Raw genomic sequence first — 18886 nt, forward strand, 5'->3', positions numbered from 1 at the left:
ACACGATAGGAACGATCGGTGTTGTTCACGAACCTGTTGATGACGAGCAAGCGGAGATCCACATTCGGTTAATTTTGGTGATTGTGGCTTAAAACACGCGGTACCCGTACACCCGATTTTTGAACCTTACGTAATGCATGAAAATTCACACAGTGGTGGAATGATCACAGCTCTCGAATAAACTGACCTAGATAACTGTGGATTAATGCGTTGAAACAATCTCCATGAAACACAGAAAGTGAATGACAAAACGATCCTCCTTAAAACGAGGAAACCATTTTCTTGCCTTGCTCTGTCCAATGTCATTATCCCTGTACACAGTGAAAACGTTTCTGCCTGCCTCCGCTGCCGTCAGCCCTCTATTGAACTGAAACGGAAGGATGTATCTGAAACGTTCCGATTTCTCCATTTGGCACTCCACTGACTATCGTCCACGGCTTCACTCACTGTCTCCAAATAACACAATGACACCATGTGAACTCTTGTAGCAACGCTGAACTATTAATAAAGAATAACAATCGGTAAAGAAACTCATAGCAACCGGAATACGAACATGCAAAACAAAAAGGCTGCGAACTTATGCACCAACCTAATATTTTTGATGTGAATAAAGATCAAAATGTGAAAAGCAGTCCTTCGAAGGAGACTGGAAAATTTGTTCAGAGATCAAGTAAGAATAACACTGTATTGACTCTACTTGTATGATTTATTAGTACTATAACTATTTCAAATTTTATACAACCAGAAATAGCTATTCTCATGGGTACCAGTAGCCTGACTGTTTTGTTATACTAGCACCCCTGCAAGGCTGTTGAAATAGTTCGTCTATGAATCTACATCTACATCCATACTCCGCAAGCCACCTGTCGGTGTGTGGCGGAGGGTACCTTGAGTACCTCTATCGGTTCTCCCTTCTATTCCAGTCTCATATTGTTCGTGGAAAGAAGGATTGTGTGAGCTCCAATCCCTCTGATTTTATCCTCATGATCTCTTCGCGAGATATACGTAGGAGGGAGCAATATACTGCTTGACTCCTCGGTGAAGGTATGTTCTTGAAACTTCAACAAAAGCCCCTACCGAGCTACTGAGCGTCTCTCCTGCAGAGTCTTCCACTGGAGTTTATCTATCATCTCACTAACGCTTTCGCGATTACTAAATGATCCTGTAACGAAGCGCGCTGCTCTCCGTTGGACCTTCTCTATCTCTTCTATCAACCCTATCTGGTACGGATCCCACACTGTAAGCAGTATTCAAGCAGTGGGCGAACAAGCGTACTGTAACCTACTTCCTTTGTTTTTGGATTGCATTTCCTTAGGATTCTTCCACTGAATCTGTCTGGCATCTGCTTTACCGACGTTCAACTTTATATGATCATTCCATTTTAAATCACTCCTAATGCGTACTCCCAGATAATTTATGGAATTAACTGCTTCCAGTTGCTGACCTGCTATATTGTAGCTAAATGATAAGGGATCTTTCTTTCTATGTATTCGCAGCACCTTACACTTGTCTACCTTGAGATTCAATTGTCATAATTGTCATTCCCTGCACCATGCGTCAATTCGCTGCAGATCCTCCTGCATTTCAGTACAATTTTCCATTGTTACAACCTCTCGATATACCACAGCATCATCCGCAAAAAGCCTCAGTGAACTTACGATGTTATCCAGAAGGTCATTTATGCATATTGTGAATAGCAACGGTCCTACGACACTCCCCTTCGGCTCACAGCACTGCCGCTAGCACAAGGGGTATACGATTTTTAAATGGTGGTGCCTTAGTTTCGTGTCTGTCATAAAACCATAATACGGTCTGTTGCTACTTTCCAGAAAAGCATTCCAAAATAGATAGTGGAGAAAACAAGTTACAATGATTGAATCTACTATTGTAACAGGCCTTACAACAACCGGCATATAAAAATAGTAAATGAATTAGTAAACAGAGCAGAAATGGTAATTCAAAATTGCTTTCTTGTCGCCACTGGCAGCTGGCCAAGAATATGTTTTCGTCATGTTTGCCTGCAATCGAAACGCGTCATTGGTTACAGCAACATATGGCAAAACTACGCCAGACTTCGGCATTTTATAAGACTTCTAAAATGTTGTCCTACTTCGCTCGTGTCAAAACTTCCGCTGTCACCTTCTTCGCATCTACATCTACATGGATACTCTGCAAATAACATTTAAGTGGCTGGCAGAGGGTTCATCGAACCACCTTCACAATTCTCTATCATTACAATCTCGTATAGCGCGCGGAAAGAATGAACATGTATATCTTTCCACACGTTCTCTGATTTCCCTTATTTTATCGCGGTGATCGGTTCGCCCTATGTAGGTCGGTGTCAACAAAATATTTTCGCATTCGGAGGACAAAACTGATGGTTGGAATTTCGTGAGAAGATTCCGTCGCAAAGAAAAACGCTTTTCTTTTAATAATTTCCAGCCCAAATCCTGTATCATTTCTGTGACACTCTCTCTTATATTTCGCGATAATACAAAATGTGCTGCCATTCTTTGAACTTTTTCGATGTACTCCGTCAGTCCTATCTGGTAAGGATCCCACATAGCGCAGCAGTATTCTAAAAGAGGACGTACAAGCGTAGTGTAGGCAGTCTCCTTAGTAGGTCTGTTACATTTTCTAAGTGTCCTGCCAATAAAACGCTTTGGTTAGTCTTCACCACAACATTTTCTATGTGTTATTTCCAATTTAAGTTGTTCGCAATAGGTATTTAGTTGAATTAACGGCTTTTAGATTAGACTGATTTATCGTGTAATCGAAGTTTGAGTTCCCTTTAGCACTCATGTGGATGACCTCACACTTTTCGTTATTTATGGTCAACTGCCACTTTTTGCACAATTCAGATATTTTTTCTAAATCGTTTTGCAGTTTGTTTTGGTCTTCTGATGACTTTATTAGTCGATAAACGACAGCGTCATCTCAAACAACCGCAGACGGCTGCTCAGATTGTCTCCCAAATCGTTTATATTCATAAGGAACAGGAAAGGGCCTATAACACTACCTTGGGGAACGCCTGAAATCATTTCTGTTTTACCTGATGACTTTCCGTCAATTACTACGAACTGTGACCTCTCTGACAGGAAATCGCAAATCCAGTCACATAACTGAGACGATATTCCATAAGAACGCAATTTTACTACGAGCCGCTTGTGTGGTACAGTCTCAAAAGCCTTCCGGGAATCCAGGAATACGGAATCGATCTGAAATCCCTTGTCAATAGCACTCAGCACTTCATGTGAATAAAGAGCTAGTTGTGTTTCACAGGAACGATGTTTTCTAAACCCACGTTGACTGTGTGTCAATAGTACGTTTCCTTCGAGGTAATTCATAATGTTCGAACACAATATATGTTCCAAAATCCTACTGCATATCAACGTTAACGATATTGGCCTGTAATTTAGTGGATTACTCCTACTACCTTTATTGAATATTTGTGTGACCTGTGCAACTTTCGAGTCTTTGGGTACGGATCTTTCGTCGAGCTAACGGTTGTATATGATTGTTGATTATGGAGCTAATGCATCAGCATAATCCGAAAGGAACCTAATTGATATACGGTCTGGACCAGAAGACTTGCTTAAGCCACATCTGGTCTACACATATAATATTAATTTGGAATGAGTGAAGATTGTCTCTCAGGAAGGCGTCAAGTGAATTATTATCTGCTTTCTTGAATAGGCATATTTTTCGCTTATTTTTCCAGGATTTGCGGATTACAGTATTGAGTCTCGCTACGACAACCCTGTGTTCACTAATCCCTTAATCGGTTTAAATGCTCGTTATTAACTCAGGATTATTTGTTGCTAAGAGGTCAAGTGTGTTTTCACAACCGTTCACATTTCGCGTGGGCTCATGAACTAACTTCTCGAAATAATTTTCAGAGAATGCGTTTAGCACAATTTCGGATGATATTTTATGCGTACCTCCGGAATTATACATGTATTTCCGCCAACATATCGAGGGTAAATTAAAGTCACCCCAACTATTATCGTATGAGTCGGGTACGTGTTTGAAATCAAACTCAAGTTTTCTTTGAACCTTTTAGCAACTGTATCATCTGAACTGGGAGGTCGGTAAAAGGATCCAATTATTATTTTATTCCTGTTGCCAACAATTTCCTCTGCCCATACTAACTCACAGGAAGTATCTACTTCAATTTCGCGACAAGTTAAACTACTTCTGACAGCAACAAACACGCCACCGCCAACCGTGCCGTGAAAGCCAATCAGTGAACACAAACCTTTAATTGGCATCGAAGTTAACTAGCGACACAGCGGAAAACAAATGTAATTATGGAACAGGGGGCCACTATGGGCAGGGGGAAAAACGCACATGTTTTCGAACGATAGCTCCGACACAATTTAGGAAATTCCATTTACGTTCAAATTCCTCAGTGTTCGTCTCCAAATCATCAGGTGAGAGTGGCTGCGAAAGCATAAGCACTGATCTGGACAGCGTGCTTTGTACTAATCTGTTGTCATGAACCTAAAAAACAAAACAAATTTAAATTAAAATACAGAAAATAAGATGCGCTAAAATAGGATGCGACATGATGATTCGCTAACAGTTAACACTGATACATTGAAAACTAAACTCCGCCCGAAATGGCCATGAACCCTCAACGGCACCGACCGGCCGCCGTGTCGTCCTCTCAGCCCAGAGGCGTCTCTGGATGCGGATGGGCATGTAGTCAGCACAGCGCTCTCCCAGCCATACGTAAGCGACCGGAGCCGCTGCTCCTCAGTCGAGTAACTCCTCAGTTTGCCTCACAAGGGCTCAGTGCGCCTCGTTTACCAAAAGCGCTCGACAAACCCGGATTTTTTTTTTTTACGGGCCTCCCAACTCCCCTTATAGCCCGGCCTTGTCGCTCTCCACAATACGCCTTCGCCGGCGAGCTTCTCAGCTATAAAACGATGCTGTTGGTAGTGCAGGATGAAGAACGAAGAGGGGGCGTAATAGGTGCTCCTTCTCGCTGGTCGCAGATGGTATGCGCCGGATGGAACGGGATAGGGTCCTCGTCTGATGACGTAGGTACGGCACGTTCATCGAAGGGGAGGGCAAGACTCAACAACGTTGAAAATAATGAAAAGTAAGTAAAGAAAGCCAAACGGATAGGTTCTTCCATAAATCGGCGGTAAGAATTCTACCGACCAAATATGGGGGAAAGAAAACGAAGAAGAATGACTTCGCAACAAAAGAACAATTCGCAAACCTGCGTCAAAAAATAAATAAGGCCCGGGAGGTCCCTCTAACGAAGTGTGGAAAGCAAAGTAAAGTAACAGATCCGTTTCTCGTCGTTACTTGTGGTGAAGAAAAAATGAAATGAATAACGAGAAGGAGACGTATGCCCTAAATTGAACGGAAGTAGGAAAAGAAACGAACCGCCACATTTCTACAGGCGGTAAAGAACAACATACAAATCAAAAATTAAAATCAAAATCAAAAGACGGTTTTCGATTGTATCACCAAGACACGAAAACCATGCAGAGAACAAACAACCAAAATGACAGGGCATTGCTTTCACACACAAAATTGGTAGCGAAACGACAAAGACACACAAAAAATTGTAACACAAAAGATTAACAGAAACAAAACTTCCGACGTGACACTTGTAAGGTAGTTGACACTTTCCGGAGATCGTAAGAACAAGAAACAAGAAACTGTCACAGTTCGTCATCATTATGATGGTCAAGGTGAGTCCAAATACCCGGACGGTCATCCATCCGAGTTCTAGCCAAGCCCGACAGCGCTTAACTTCGGTGATCTGACGGGAACCGGTGTTACCACTGCGACAAGGCCGCACAACAGATTTTTCACAAGAAGACAGTCATAAATTTCAGTTCATTCTTGATGGTTTTGATTTTCATTATTCAACAACGAAGCAAGCGTTAAATAAACCACTGCAGGCTTCAAAGTATTTTGACTTTTCTTACCATAGTGGGGGGTTGTGGGGGTTGAAGGGACCAGACTACATCTTAGCATAGTGTTACAGCTAATGTTTCGTCAGGTGTTACTGGATCCAAAAATGTATTTCATGACTTCTTCCTGAGATAGTCTTTGACCAGGTCTAGTATGTAGTTAAACCGAGCTACGTGTAAGCTGAAGAAACCATGAAACTTTGCCGTCAATTAAAAAAAATGACGATTGATAAGATCGCAAAGAAACATTTGTAAAGCTTTTCCATTATGTCACTGTTGGAGACGAATGTCTTCTTCATCATCATCATCATCATCATAATCATCATCATCATATTCTTCCTCCGGTAAGTACAACAAGAAATCGAGACCACTCATTTTGAGAAACGTGCGTCTACTGCCACGAACTGCTCAAAGACTGAGCTGCAGGCAGTGTGCTCACATAAAACACTTCAACTCCGTGCTGTAGTGAGATAATTCTTTCGTTACAGCGTTAAAAAACAGCTACATTTAATATACAGCAGTGCATAAAACGAACCAAGCGGTCAGATTTTTTACTGTAAATTTCTCAAATTTATGCGATAGGGTAATTGGAAACTCAGTATCACAACAAATGTGATCACTATCGAAAAATAAACACTTGAGCATCGAGGTGACGGAGACGAGGAAGATTTAATAACCATATTGGTATAGAAGAAAAAATTTTATTCACTAAAAGTTGTTATACAAAAAGCTTTCTGTCTATGTCGCAGTTGATTTGTTCTATATACGCGCTTTGGCAGATTCATATCTGTCGTAAGTATAAAAAAGGAATAAATAAGGGATATGCGTCAATTCATAAATCGCTAGAAAGGAGACGTGCTCACAAACTGATGAAAGATACCTACCGGTAGGAATGTGGGTAGGAATTTAGGTCATCTTTCAGGAAAACAATGAAAACAAATTATCGTGATCTATAGCATATAAACTGAAGTGAAGCGATTGCGATAAATTTTACATAAACGAGAATGCCATGAATTTTGCAACAAGTTGTAGCGAATTTTCCTACGAATCTGAGAAGGGTTGCATTGGGGAGCCATTTAAGTTCCGAGAAGCTTAGTTTAGATACTGACACGGAAAGCCTCAAAATACTGCATAAAACACCTAAAGACCATGGGCTCAACTATTTACAATGACGGAATCTACTGTGGAACTTGAGATACATTCTGACACCGTGAACGGATGATAAATGAAAGGAGCGGTTTTAGTGACAGTTGGTTCCTTGATCTTTACTATGACTTGTTTTGTCTCTGTGTATGGTGCGGGAAAGTGTCGTTATTGCGTGGCTGTAGGAGGACACAGAATGACTTACAATTTCTATTCGATGTGATGAGTGTAAGCTTGCTGTAAATGTAGAAAAATGTTCCTCAATGCACCTTACCTTAGCAAAAGGTCTGGCTGAGAACCCGAGAAAATATTGATCCTATGTAGAATCGCTTAGAAGGTTCCATCCAGTCACTTACCGACCAGTCTGTTGTGGCGGTTGATGTAACCAAAACGAAAGGCGAAGTTTTAAATTTCGGGTTTAAAAAATCGTTCACGAAGAAGAATCGTACAAACACACCGTCGTGTGACACCGAACTCTCGCTAATGGACGACATACTAATAAGCATCGCTGGTCTGGAGAAACAACTGAAAGAGTTGAAAACAAATAAGTCGCCTTCTCCAGGTGGAACACCAATGCGCGTTCAGAAAGAGCACTCTACGGCATTGGTTCCTGACTTAGCTTACATTTGTCGCGAATCTCTCGCCCAGCGGTAAGGCCCAAGCGTTTAAAAAAAAAAAGCGAATGTGGCTCCTGTACATCATAGGGGTAAAAGAATTGACCTGTAGAATTCCAGATCAGGACCCCTAACATTGGTTCGCAACAGATTCCTTGAGCATATTCTCAGTTCGAATACAATAAATTACCTTGAGGTCGAGAAGTTTATGACCAAGATACGGCACACTGTTGAGAAGCATCGCTCGTGCAGAAATCAACTTACCCCCTCTTACGTAATGTACTGCGAACTGTGGGTGAAGGGCAACTGTCAGATTCCATATCTCTGGGTATTCGGAAAGCATTTGACGCGGTGCCCCACTACAGACTGTTAATGAGAGTACAGGACTATGGAATAGGGCCTCAGACATGTGAGTGACTCGAAGACTTCTTAAGTAATAGAACCGATTATGTTGTCCTCGACGGCGAGTGTTCATCAGACAAAGACAGAGTCCCAGGAAAGTTTGTTCCGGGCGCTGTTACTTTCTGTATACATTCAATACTGGCCATTAAAACTGCTACACCACGAAGATGACGTGCTACAGACGCGAAGTTTAACTGACAGGAAGAAGATGCTGTGATATGCAAATGGTTAATGATTAGCTTTTCAGAGCATTCACACGAGGTTGGAGCCGGTGGCGACATCTTCAACGTGCTGAAATGAGGAAAGTTAGCAACCGATTTCTCATACACAAACAGCAGTTGATCGGCGTTGCCTGGTGAAACGTTGTTGTGATGCCTCGCGTAAGGAGGAGAAATGCGTACCATCACGCTTCCGACTTTGATAAAGGTCTGATTGTAGCCTATCGCGATTGCGGTTTATCGTATCGCGACATTGCTGCTCGCGTTGGTCGAGATCCAATGACTGTTAGCAGAATATGGAATCGGTTGGTTCAGGAGGGTAATACGGAACGCCGTGCTGGATCCCAACGGCCTCGCATCACTAGCAGTCGAGATGACAGGATTATCCACGTGGCTGTAACGGATTGTGCAGCCACGTCTCGATCCCTGAGTCAACAGATGGGGACGTTTGCAAGACAACAACCATTTGCACGAACAGTTCGACGACGTTTGCAGCAGCATGGACTATCAGCTCGGAGACCGTGGCTGCGACTACCCTTGACGCTGCATCACAGACAGGAGCGCCTGCGGTGGTCTACTCAACGACGAACCTGGGTGCACGAATGGCAAAACGTCATTTTTTCGGATGAATCCAGGTTCTGTTTACAGCATCATGATGGTCGCATCCGTGTTTGGCGACATCGCGGTGAACGCACGTTGGAAGCGTGTATTCGTCATCGCGATACATGCGTATCACCCGGCGTGATGGTATGGCGTGCCATTGGTTACACGTCTCTGTCACCTCTTGTTCGCATTGACGGGACTTAGAACAGTAGACGTTACATTTCAGATGTGTTACGACCCGTGCCTCTACCCTTCATTCGATCGCTGCCAAACCCTACATTTCAGCAGGATAATGCGTGCCCCCCCTCCTCCCCTACATGAACCATAGACCTTGCCGTTCGTGGGTAGGCTTGCGTGCCTCAGCGATAAGAGAGCCGTCCCGTAGGTACAACCACAGCGGAGGGGTATCTGTTGAGAGGCCAGACAAACGTGTGGTTCCTGAAGAGGGGCAGCAGCCTTTTCAGTAGTTGCAGGGCCAACAGTCTGGATGATTGACTGATCTGGCCTTGTAACATCAACCAAAACGGCCTTGCTGTGCTGGTACTGCGAACGGCTGAAAGTAAGGGGAATCTACGGCCGTAATTTTTCCCGAGGACATGCAACTTTACTGTATGGATAAATGATGATGGCGTCCTATTGGGTAAAATATTCCGGAGGTAAAATAGTCCCCCATTCGGATCTCCGGGCGGGGACTGCTCAAAAGGACGTCGTTATCAGGAGAAAGAAACTGGCGTTCTACGGATCGGAGCGTGGAATGTCAGATCCCTTAATCGGGCAGGTAGATTAGAAAATTTAAAAAGGAAATGGATAGGTTAAAGTTAGATATAGTGGGAATTCGTGAAGTTCGGCCGCAGGAGGAACAAGACTTTTGGTCGGGTGAATACAGGGTTATAAATAGAAAATCAAATAGAAGTAATGCAGGAGTCGGTTTAGTAATGAATAAAAAATAGGAGTGCGGGTAAGCTACTACAAACAGCATAGTGAACGCATTATTGTGGGCAAGATAGACACGAAGCCCACGTCTACTACAGTAGTACAAGTTTATATGCCAACTAGCTCTGCAAATCACGAAGAAATTGAAGAAATGTATGATGAAATAAATTATTCAGATAGTGAAGGGACACGAAAATTTAATAGTCATGGGTGACTGGAATTCGGTAGTAGGAAAAGGGAGAGAAGGTAACGTAGTAGGTGAATATGGATTGGAGCTAAGAAATGAAAGAGGAACCCGCCTAATAGAATTTTGCACAGAGCACAACTTAATCATAGCTAACACTTGGTTCAAGAATCATAAAAGAAGGTTGAATACATGGAAGAAGCCTGGAGATACTGACAGGTTTCAGATAGATTACATAATGGTAAGACAGAGATTTTGGAACCAGGTTTTAATTTGTAAGACTTTTCCAGGGGCAGGTGTGGACTCTGATCAAAATCTATTGGTTATGAACTGTAGATTAAGACTGTGGAAACTGCAAAAAGGTGGGAATTTTAGGAGATGGGGCCTGGATAAACTGAAAGAACCAGAGGTTGTACAGAGTTTCAGAGAGAGCATAAGGGAACAATTGACAGGAATGGGGGAAAGAAATACAGTAGAAGAAGAATGGGTAGCTTTGAGAGATGAAGTAGTTGAATTTAATTGATGAAAGGAGAAAATATAAAAATGCAGTAAATGAATCAGGCAACAAGGAATACAAACGTCTAAAAAACGAGATCGCCAGGAAGTGCAAATTGGCTAAGCAGGGATGGCTAGAGGACAAATGTAAGGATGCAGAGGCATATATAACTAGGGGTAAGATAGATATTGCCTACAGGAAAATTAAAGAGGCCTTTGGAGAAAAGAGGACCGCGTGTATGAACATCAAGAGCTCAGATGGAAACCCAGTTCTAAGCAAAGAAGGGAAAGAAGAAAGGAAGAAGGAGTATATAGAGGGTCTATACAACGGCAATGTAATTGAGGACAATATTATGGAAATGAAAGAGACTGTAGATGAAGATGAAATGATATGATACTGCGTGAAGAGTTTGACCTAAGTCGAAACAAGGCCCCGGGAGTAGACAACATTCCATTAGAAATACTGATAGCCTTGGGAGAGCCAGCCATGACAAAACTCTACCATCTGGTGAGCAAGATGTATGAGACAGGCGAAATACCTTCAGACCTCAAGAAGAATATAATAATTCCAATTCCAAAGAAAGCAGGCGTTGACAGATGTGAAAATTACCGAACTATCAGTTTAATAAGTCACGGCTGCAAAATACTAACACGAATTCTTTGCAGACGCATGGAAAAACTGGTAGAAGCTGACCTCGAGGAAGATCAGTTTGGATTCCGTAGAAATATGAGAACACGTGAGGCAATACTGACCCTACGACTTACCTTAGAAGCTAGATTAAGAAAAGTCAAACCAACGTTTCTAGCATTTGTAGACTTAGAGAAAGCTTTTGACAATGTTGACTGGAATACTCTCTTTCAAATTTTGAAGGTGGCAGGGGTAAAATACAGGGAGCGAAAGGCTATTTACAATTTGTACAGAAACAAGATGGCAGTTATAAGAGTCGATGGACATGAAAGGGAATCAGTGATTGGGAGGGGAGTGAGACAGGGTTGTAGCCTCTTCCCGATGTTATTCAAACTGTATACTGAGCAAGCAGTAAAGGAAACAAAATAAAAATTCGAAGTGGGTATTAAAACCCATGGAGAAGAAATAAAAACTTTAAAGTTCGCACAGTGACATTGTAATTCTGTCAGAGACAGCAAAGGACTTGGAAGAGCAGTTGAACGGAATGGACAGCGTCTTGGAGGAAGGATATAAGATGAACATCAACAAAAGCAAAACGAGGATAATGGAATGTAGTCGAATGAAGTCGGGTGATGCTGAGCGAATTAGATTAGGGAATGAGACACTTAAAGTAGTAAAGGAGTTTTGCTATTTGGGGAGCAAAATAACTGATGATGGTCGTAGTAGAGAGGATATAAAATGTAGACTGGCAATGGCAAGGAAAGGGTTTCTGAAGAAGAGAAATTTGTTAACATCGAGTATAGATTTAAGTGTCTGGAAGTCGTTTCTGAAAGTATTTGTATGGAGTGTAGCCATGTATGGAACATGGACGATTAACAGTTTGGACAAGAAGAGAATAGAAGCTTTCGAAATGTCGTGCTACAGATGAATGCTGAAGATTAGATGGGTAGATCACATAACTAATGAGGAGGTATTGAATATGATTGGGGAGAAGAGGAGTTTGTGGGACAACTTGACTAGAAGAAGGGATCGGTTGGTTGAACATGTTCTGAGGCATCAAGGGATCACCAATTTAGTATTGGAGTGAAGCGTGGAGGGTAAAAATCGTAGAGGGAGACCAAGAGATGAATACACTAAACAGATTCAGAAGGATGTAGGCTGCAGTACGTACTGGGAGATGAAGAAGCTTGCACCGGATAGAGTAGCATGGAGAGCTGCATCAAACCAGTCTCAGGAGTGAAGACCACAACAACAACAACAATGCGTGACCGGATGTTACAGGTCCTGTACGGACCTTTCTGGATACAGAAAATGTTCGACTGCTGCCCTGGCCAACACATTCTCTAGATCTCTCACCAATTGAAAACATCTGGTCAATGGCGGGCGGGCAACTTGCTCGTCACAATACGCCAGTCACTACTCTTGATGAACTGTGGTATCGTGTTGAAGCTGCATGGGCAGCTGTACCTGTGCACGCCATCCAAGCGCTGTTTGACTGAATGCCCAGGCGTATCGAGGCCGTTATTACGGCCAGAGGTGTTTGTTCTGGGTATTGATTTTTCAGGATCTATGCACCCAAATTGCGTGAAAATGTAATCACATGTCAGTTCTATTATAATATATCTGTCCAATGAATACCCGTTTATCACCTGCATTTCTTCTTGGTGTAGCAATTTTAATGGCCAGTAGTGTAAATTATCTGGCGCACAGGGTGGGCAGCAGTGTGCTGTTGTTTGCTTTTGACGCTGTGGTGTCCAAGTTAGCCGACTGTAGGAGGATACAAGATGACAGAGAAAATTTATGGGTTGGTGTGATGAATGGCAGCTACCTCTCAATGCAGGAAAATGTAAGTTAATGCGGACGAGTAGGAAAAGACAAATCCGCAGCGTTCGGATACAGCGTTAGTAATGCCCTGGTTGACACAGTCATGTATCTTAAATATCTAGGGTTAACGTAGCAAAGCGATAAGAAATGGAACGGGCGTGTGAAGATTGTGTTGTTCATCTGTAAAGGAACCGCACGTGCGACGCTGGTGCGACCTGTTCTTGAGTAGTGTTAGCGTGTTCGGGATCCGCATCACGACAGTCTGGAGGAACACACTGAATCGACCCGGAGGCAGGCCGCTAGATTCGTTAACAGTGGGTTCGAGCGACACGTAAGTGTTACGGTGGTGCTCTGCTCTGGGATCTCAGATGGGAATCCCTGTGGGGAAGGCGACGTTCTTCTCGAGAAACACTACAGAGAAAGTTTAGAGAACCGGCATTTCAGCCTGACTGCAGAACGATTCTTCTGCCGCCATTTTACATTTCGCGTATGGATCACGAAGGTAAGATAATTAGGTGTCATACGGAGGCATGTAGACAGTCGTTTATCCCTCGCTCTATTTGGGAATAGAACGGGAGAGAAAGTAATTAGTGGTAGTACAAGGTCGCCTCCGCTATGCACCGTATGTTTGCTTCTGTAGTACGTATGTAGATGTAGATGTAGATATGGATATGAATATAGAAGGGGAAAAATACTAGGAATGAAGCAGTGAGTGGAATGTTAGATTATAGAGGATGTTGGGCGTATAAGAGGAATAGATTACACACGAAGGGAAAAAATGCAGGGCCGCATCAAACCAGTCGAGAGACTAGTGATTTAAAAAAAAGGAGTAGAATTCTTCGTAAGCTCCTTGCGTAACGTAGTTCCCGCTCTTCCTTCGATGGAAGTCAAGCCTGTGTACACTGAACAAAATCCAATTATTGTTGGAGAAGCGGCTCCCGCCGGCACTTCAGAGGAAAAAAAAAGATGTATTCCAGGTTTTCTAAGGGCAGCTTCATGTTTATGCATACTTCATTAACATCGAAGCAGAGTGCAATGCATAAATTTTATTACTCTACCGACAGTCGCGAGCTTTGAAATTGCAAGCACTGCAACAGATGTTTAGCTTCCACGGGGAAGGTCCCAAATCGAGAACAATGTCAGCGCCGATGGACCTATGTTCAGCTTCTCGCCATTCTGAATTTGACAGTCTCGTCTCTTTTAGAAAACATTGTTCTTGTAAAACACAACTTGCTCTTTACTCACAAGAAGTGGTGAGTGCTATCGACAAGGGACTTCCAGTTGATTCCGTATTTCAGGAGTTCCGGAAGGCTTTTACCTCGGAAGCGGGTTGTAATCAAATTGCAAGCTTATGGAATATCGTCTCAGTTATGCGACTAGATTCGTGATTTCTTGCCAGAAAGGTCACAGTTCGTAGCAATTGATGGAAAGTCATCGTGTAGAACAGAAGTGATTTCTGGCGTTGCCCAGGCTATTGTTAGAGGCCCTCAGCTGTTTCTTATTTATACATGGTGATCCATTGATAGTGACCGGGCCAAATATCTCACGAAACAAGCATCAAACGAAAAAACTACAAAGAACGAAACTCGTATAGCTTGAAGGGGGACACCAGATGGCGCTATGGTTGACTCGCTAGATGGCGCTGCCATAGGTCAAACGGATATCAACTGCGTTTTTTAAAAATAGGAACCCCTATTTTTTTATTACATATTCGTGTAGTACGTAAAGAAATATGAATGTTTTAGTTGGACCACTTTTTCGCTTTGTGATAGATGGCGCTGTAATAGTCACAAACCTATAAGTACGTGGTATCACGTAACATTCCGCCAGTGCGGACGGTATTTGCTTCGTGATACATTACCCGTGTTAAAATGGACCGTTTACCAATTGCGGAGAAGGTCGATATCGTGTTGATGTATGGTTATTGTGATAAAAATGCCCAACTGGCGTGTGCTACGTATGCTGCTCGGTATCCTGGACGACATCATCCAAGTGTCCGGACCGTTCGCCGGATAGTTACGTTATGTAAGGAAACAGGAAGTGTTCGGCCACATGTGAAACGTCAACCACGACCTGCAACAAATGATGCCCAAGTAGGTCTTTTAACTGCTGTCGCGGCTAATCCGCACATCAGTAGCAGACAAATTGTGCGAGAATCGGGAATCCCAAAAACGTCGGTGTTGAGAATGCTACGTCAACATTGACTGCACACGTACCATATTTCTATGCACCAGGAATTGCATGGCGACGATTTTGAACGTCGTGTACAGTTCTGCCACTGGGCACAGGAGAAATTACGGGACGATGACAGATTTTTTCACGCGTTCTATTTAGCGTTGAAGCGTCATTCACCAACAGCGGTAACGTGAACCGGCATAATATGCACTATTGGGCAATGGATAAAGGCTGATTTCCTACGCAATGTTCTACCGATGTTACTACAAGGTGTTTCACTGCATGACAGAATGGCGATGTACTTCCAACATGATGGATGTCTGGCACATAGCTCGCGTGCGGTTGAAGCGGTATTGAATAGCATATTTCATGACAGGTGGATTGGTCGTCGAAGCACCATACCACGGCCCGCACGTTCACCGGATCTGACGTCCCCGAATTTCTTTCTGTGTGGAAAGTTGAAAGATATTTGCTATCGTGATCCACCGACAACGCCTGACAACATGCGTCAGCGCATTGTCAATGCATGTGCGAACATTACGGAAGGCGAACTACTCGCTGTTGAGAGGAATGTCGTTATACGTATTGCCAAATGCATTGAGGTTGACTGACATCATTTTGAGCATTTATTGCATTAATGTGGTATTTACAGGTAATCACGCTGTAACAGTATGCGTTCTGAGAAATGGTAAGTTCAAAAAGGTATATATGTCACATTGGAACAACCGAAATAAAATGTTCAAACGTACCTATGTTCTTTATTTTTTTTAAATAACTACTTGTTACCAACTGTTCGTCTAAAATTGTGAGTCATATGTTTGTGACTATTACAGCGTCATCTCACACAAAGCGAAAAAAGCGGTCCGACTAAAACATTCATATTTCTTCGCGTACTACACGAATATGTAATAAAAATGGGGGTTCCTATTTAAAAAAACGCAGTTGATATCCGTTTGACCTATGGCAGCGCCATCTAGCGGGCCAAGTATAGCGCCTTCTGGTTTCCCCCTTCAAGCTAGAGGAGTTTCTTTCTTTGTAGTTTTTTCGTTTGACGCTTATTTCGTGAGATATTTGGCCCGGTCACGATCAATGGACCACCCTGTATAAAGCATTTAGGGGAGAATCTGAGTAGCCGTCTTGGATTGTTTGCAGACGAAGCTGTCGGACGTCGTCTAGTAAAGTCATCAGAAGATCAGAACTAAAACAGCAAAACGATTTAGAAAAGGTATCTGTATGGTGAGAAAATTGGGAACTGACCCTAAATGATGAAAAGTTTGAGATCATCCACATGAGTGCTAAAGGGAATCTGTTACACGATAAATCAATCAAATCTAAAGGCCGTAAATTCAAGTAAGTATCTAACTTAAATTAGAAAGAACACATGGAAAATGTTGTGGGGAAGGTGAACCAAAGAATGGTTTTTATTGCCAGAACACTTAGAAGATGCAACAAATCTGCAAAAGAGACTGCCTACACTACGTTTGTCCGTTCTCTTATAGAATACTGCTGCGCAGTGTGGGATTAATGGAGCACATCGAGAAAGTTCAAAGAAGTACAGCATGTTTCGTATTATCGAGAGTGTGTCATGGTCTTTCTTTCCTTTTTCTTTCTTTTTTTTTTTTTTTGGAATTTGTGGTAAGATACTATGGGACCAAACTTCTAAGGTCATCGTTCCCTAGGCTTACACACTACTTAATCTAACTTAAACTAACTAACGCTAAGGACGACACACACAACCGTGCCCTAGGGAGGACTCGAAACTCGGACGTGGGGGAGCCGCGCTAACCGTGGCAAGGCGCCCTTAGACCTGAACATGATACGGGATATGGGGCAGTCATCATAAAAACAAAGGCGTTTTTCGTTGCGGCGGCATCTTCCCACGAAACTTTAATCACCAACTTTCTCCTCCTAAAGTGAAAATATTTTCTTGACGCTGACCTGCCTGGGAAAAAACGATCTTCCTAACGAAGTAAAGCAAATCAGAGCCCGCACCGGAGGATACAGGTGGTCGTGTCTTCCGCGCGCTGTTCGAGAGTGGAATAAGAGAGAATTGTTGTGAAGATGGTTCGATGAACCCTCTGCCGGACACTTAAGTGTGACGAGTTTCTTTGCGTGGCCATCCTCTGCAGCAAACACAGAAATATTTGTTTCATAAATAAAAGCGCCTTCTTCTCTTGCTGCACTGTTTTTTATTTTCCCAGGGGCGTTTCGCCTTTTTTTTCACTTTAAGGCATAATCAGTGGGATTTATAATGATACAGTTAAACAGTGAACTCAAAGCAGTTATGTCTACATTAGTGTTATGTCTATAACAGTGACATAAGACTGATAATGCACTGCATCAAAAGAACAAGTGCAAAGAAAATGGAAGTGGTAAGGAAAATGTTCGAAACATAAAAGACGTGTTTATGTTTCGCAAGTAGCGCTGTAGTGCGACCTTCATGCGACCAGATGAGAGGAAACACTGATGCCGAGTGAAAACAGAAAGAACCGTAAGTAATCAGATATTTACATAAAAAGCTAGCAGTGAAGTTTTGTAATCTACGAATAAATACATGTCAAAACAAAAACGTATCATACCTGTATCATTACAGATCCCGCTGATGATGCCTTAAAGTGAAAAAAGCCGAAACGCGTCTGGAGAAATAAAACTCAGTCCAGCAAGAGAAGGCATTTTTATTTACAAAGCAAATACTTAAGTGTGATTGCGGAGTTTCCATGTCGATGTAGATGTGATGGATTTCATACGAGTGAACCAAAAAGGAAGTTACACACAATTATGGCAAGCCAAATAACGTTTTTGGCTGCTGATCTGCATTTCGAAGTGACACCGATATACGGCAACGTCACAAAGTGTCTGTAGGAAAACGAGCGGAACGCTCTACCAATCGTACAGTTCCTCCACGACAGAAATCCGCTGCTCAGTCACGGAGCCATTCGAGAACTGCTGTGTGGATGTATTCATCATTGGAAGACCTTCGCCCCCCCCCCCCCCCCCCCCTCCTACCGCAAAGTGTTCTTTCAGCTTTCCAAAAAGGCAGAGTTCGCGTATTTCAAGATCTGGACTTGCAGATAAACACCATCCACGTCTGTGTGGCCACGCTCATATCGCTGGCACCGGTGCAATACAACTGAACGCGACAAGCCATTTGGTCCGTAAAGCATCAGAATTTAGCGCTGAATCTTTGTGCAATTTGGACGTTTCACCGACAAGAATCTTAAGGTTTCAACTCTGGAGTGCGTTTCCAGATAGCGCGCTATTTCACTGTGGCGCACCGGGAACATGTACTCACTTGTGGCAGAGCGCCACTATTACTGACCAATGATCTTAGGGCGGAACCTCACGTGCAACTAATTTTCTGAAGTCTCTAAGTAATAAAGTTATGTAAACATTTTTTAAATTATAAGCAGATGGGAAATGTGAATCTGAAAGTTAATTTTGCACAAAGATGATGCAAGTTCATATTTATTAACAGTCAGAGTTCACGGACAAAGAGAACTTCTGTAAGACAGTTGAAGGTTTTTTGTTTGGGGTCCGGCATGCGTGACTTACACAGTGTACGGCGGAGATTTTGTGTGTAAGGGAAGTTCAGGAGACTTCAACCGGAGAACGGTCATAGCTGTTAGGTAACGAATGTTTTTGTTTAGAATATCGAGGAAATACAGAAGTGAAGACGAGTGATTAACGTTAGCAGGAGCTTACATTGAAGTAACGCTGCAAGCCACACGAAT

At 42.8% G+C, this 18886-nt stretch overlaps 1 protein-coding gene across 1 annotated transcript in view; it reads right to left on the reverse strand.

Moving 5' to 3' along the window:
• Positions 1-4495: 4495 nt before the first annotated feature.
• The window catches only part of LOC126106697 (transmembrane protein 151B-like), a 265945-nt gene continuing 251554 nt past the window's right edge, over positions 4496-18886 (reverse strand). Inside the window, exon 6 of the mRNA XM_049913077.1 lies at positions 4496-4503. Coding sequence (XP_049769034.1) covers positions 4496-4503 — 8 coding nt within the window. The remainder of the gene's footprint in view (positions 4504-18886) is intronic.

Source organism: Schistocerca cancellata, chromosome 10 (genome assembly GCF_023864275.1).
Source record: "Schistocerca cancellata isolate TAMUIC-IGC-003103 chromosome 10, iqSchCanc2.1, whole genome shotgun sequence".
NCBI lineage: Eukaryota > Metazoa > Arthropoda > Insecta > Orthoptera > Acrididae > Schistocerca > Schistocerca cancellata.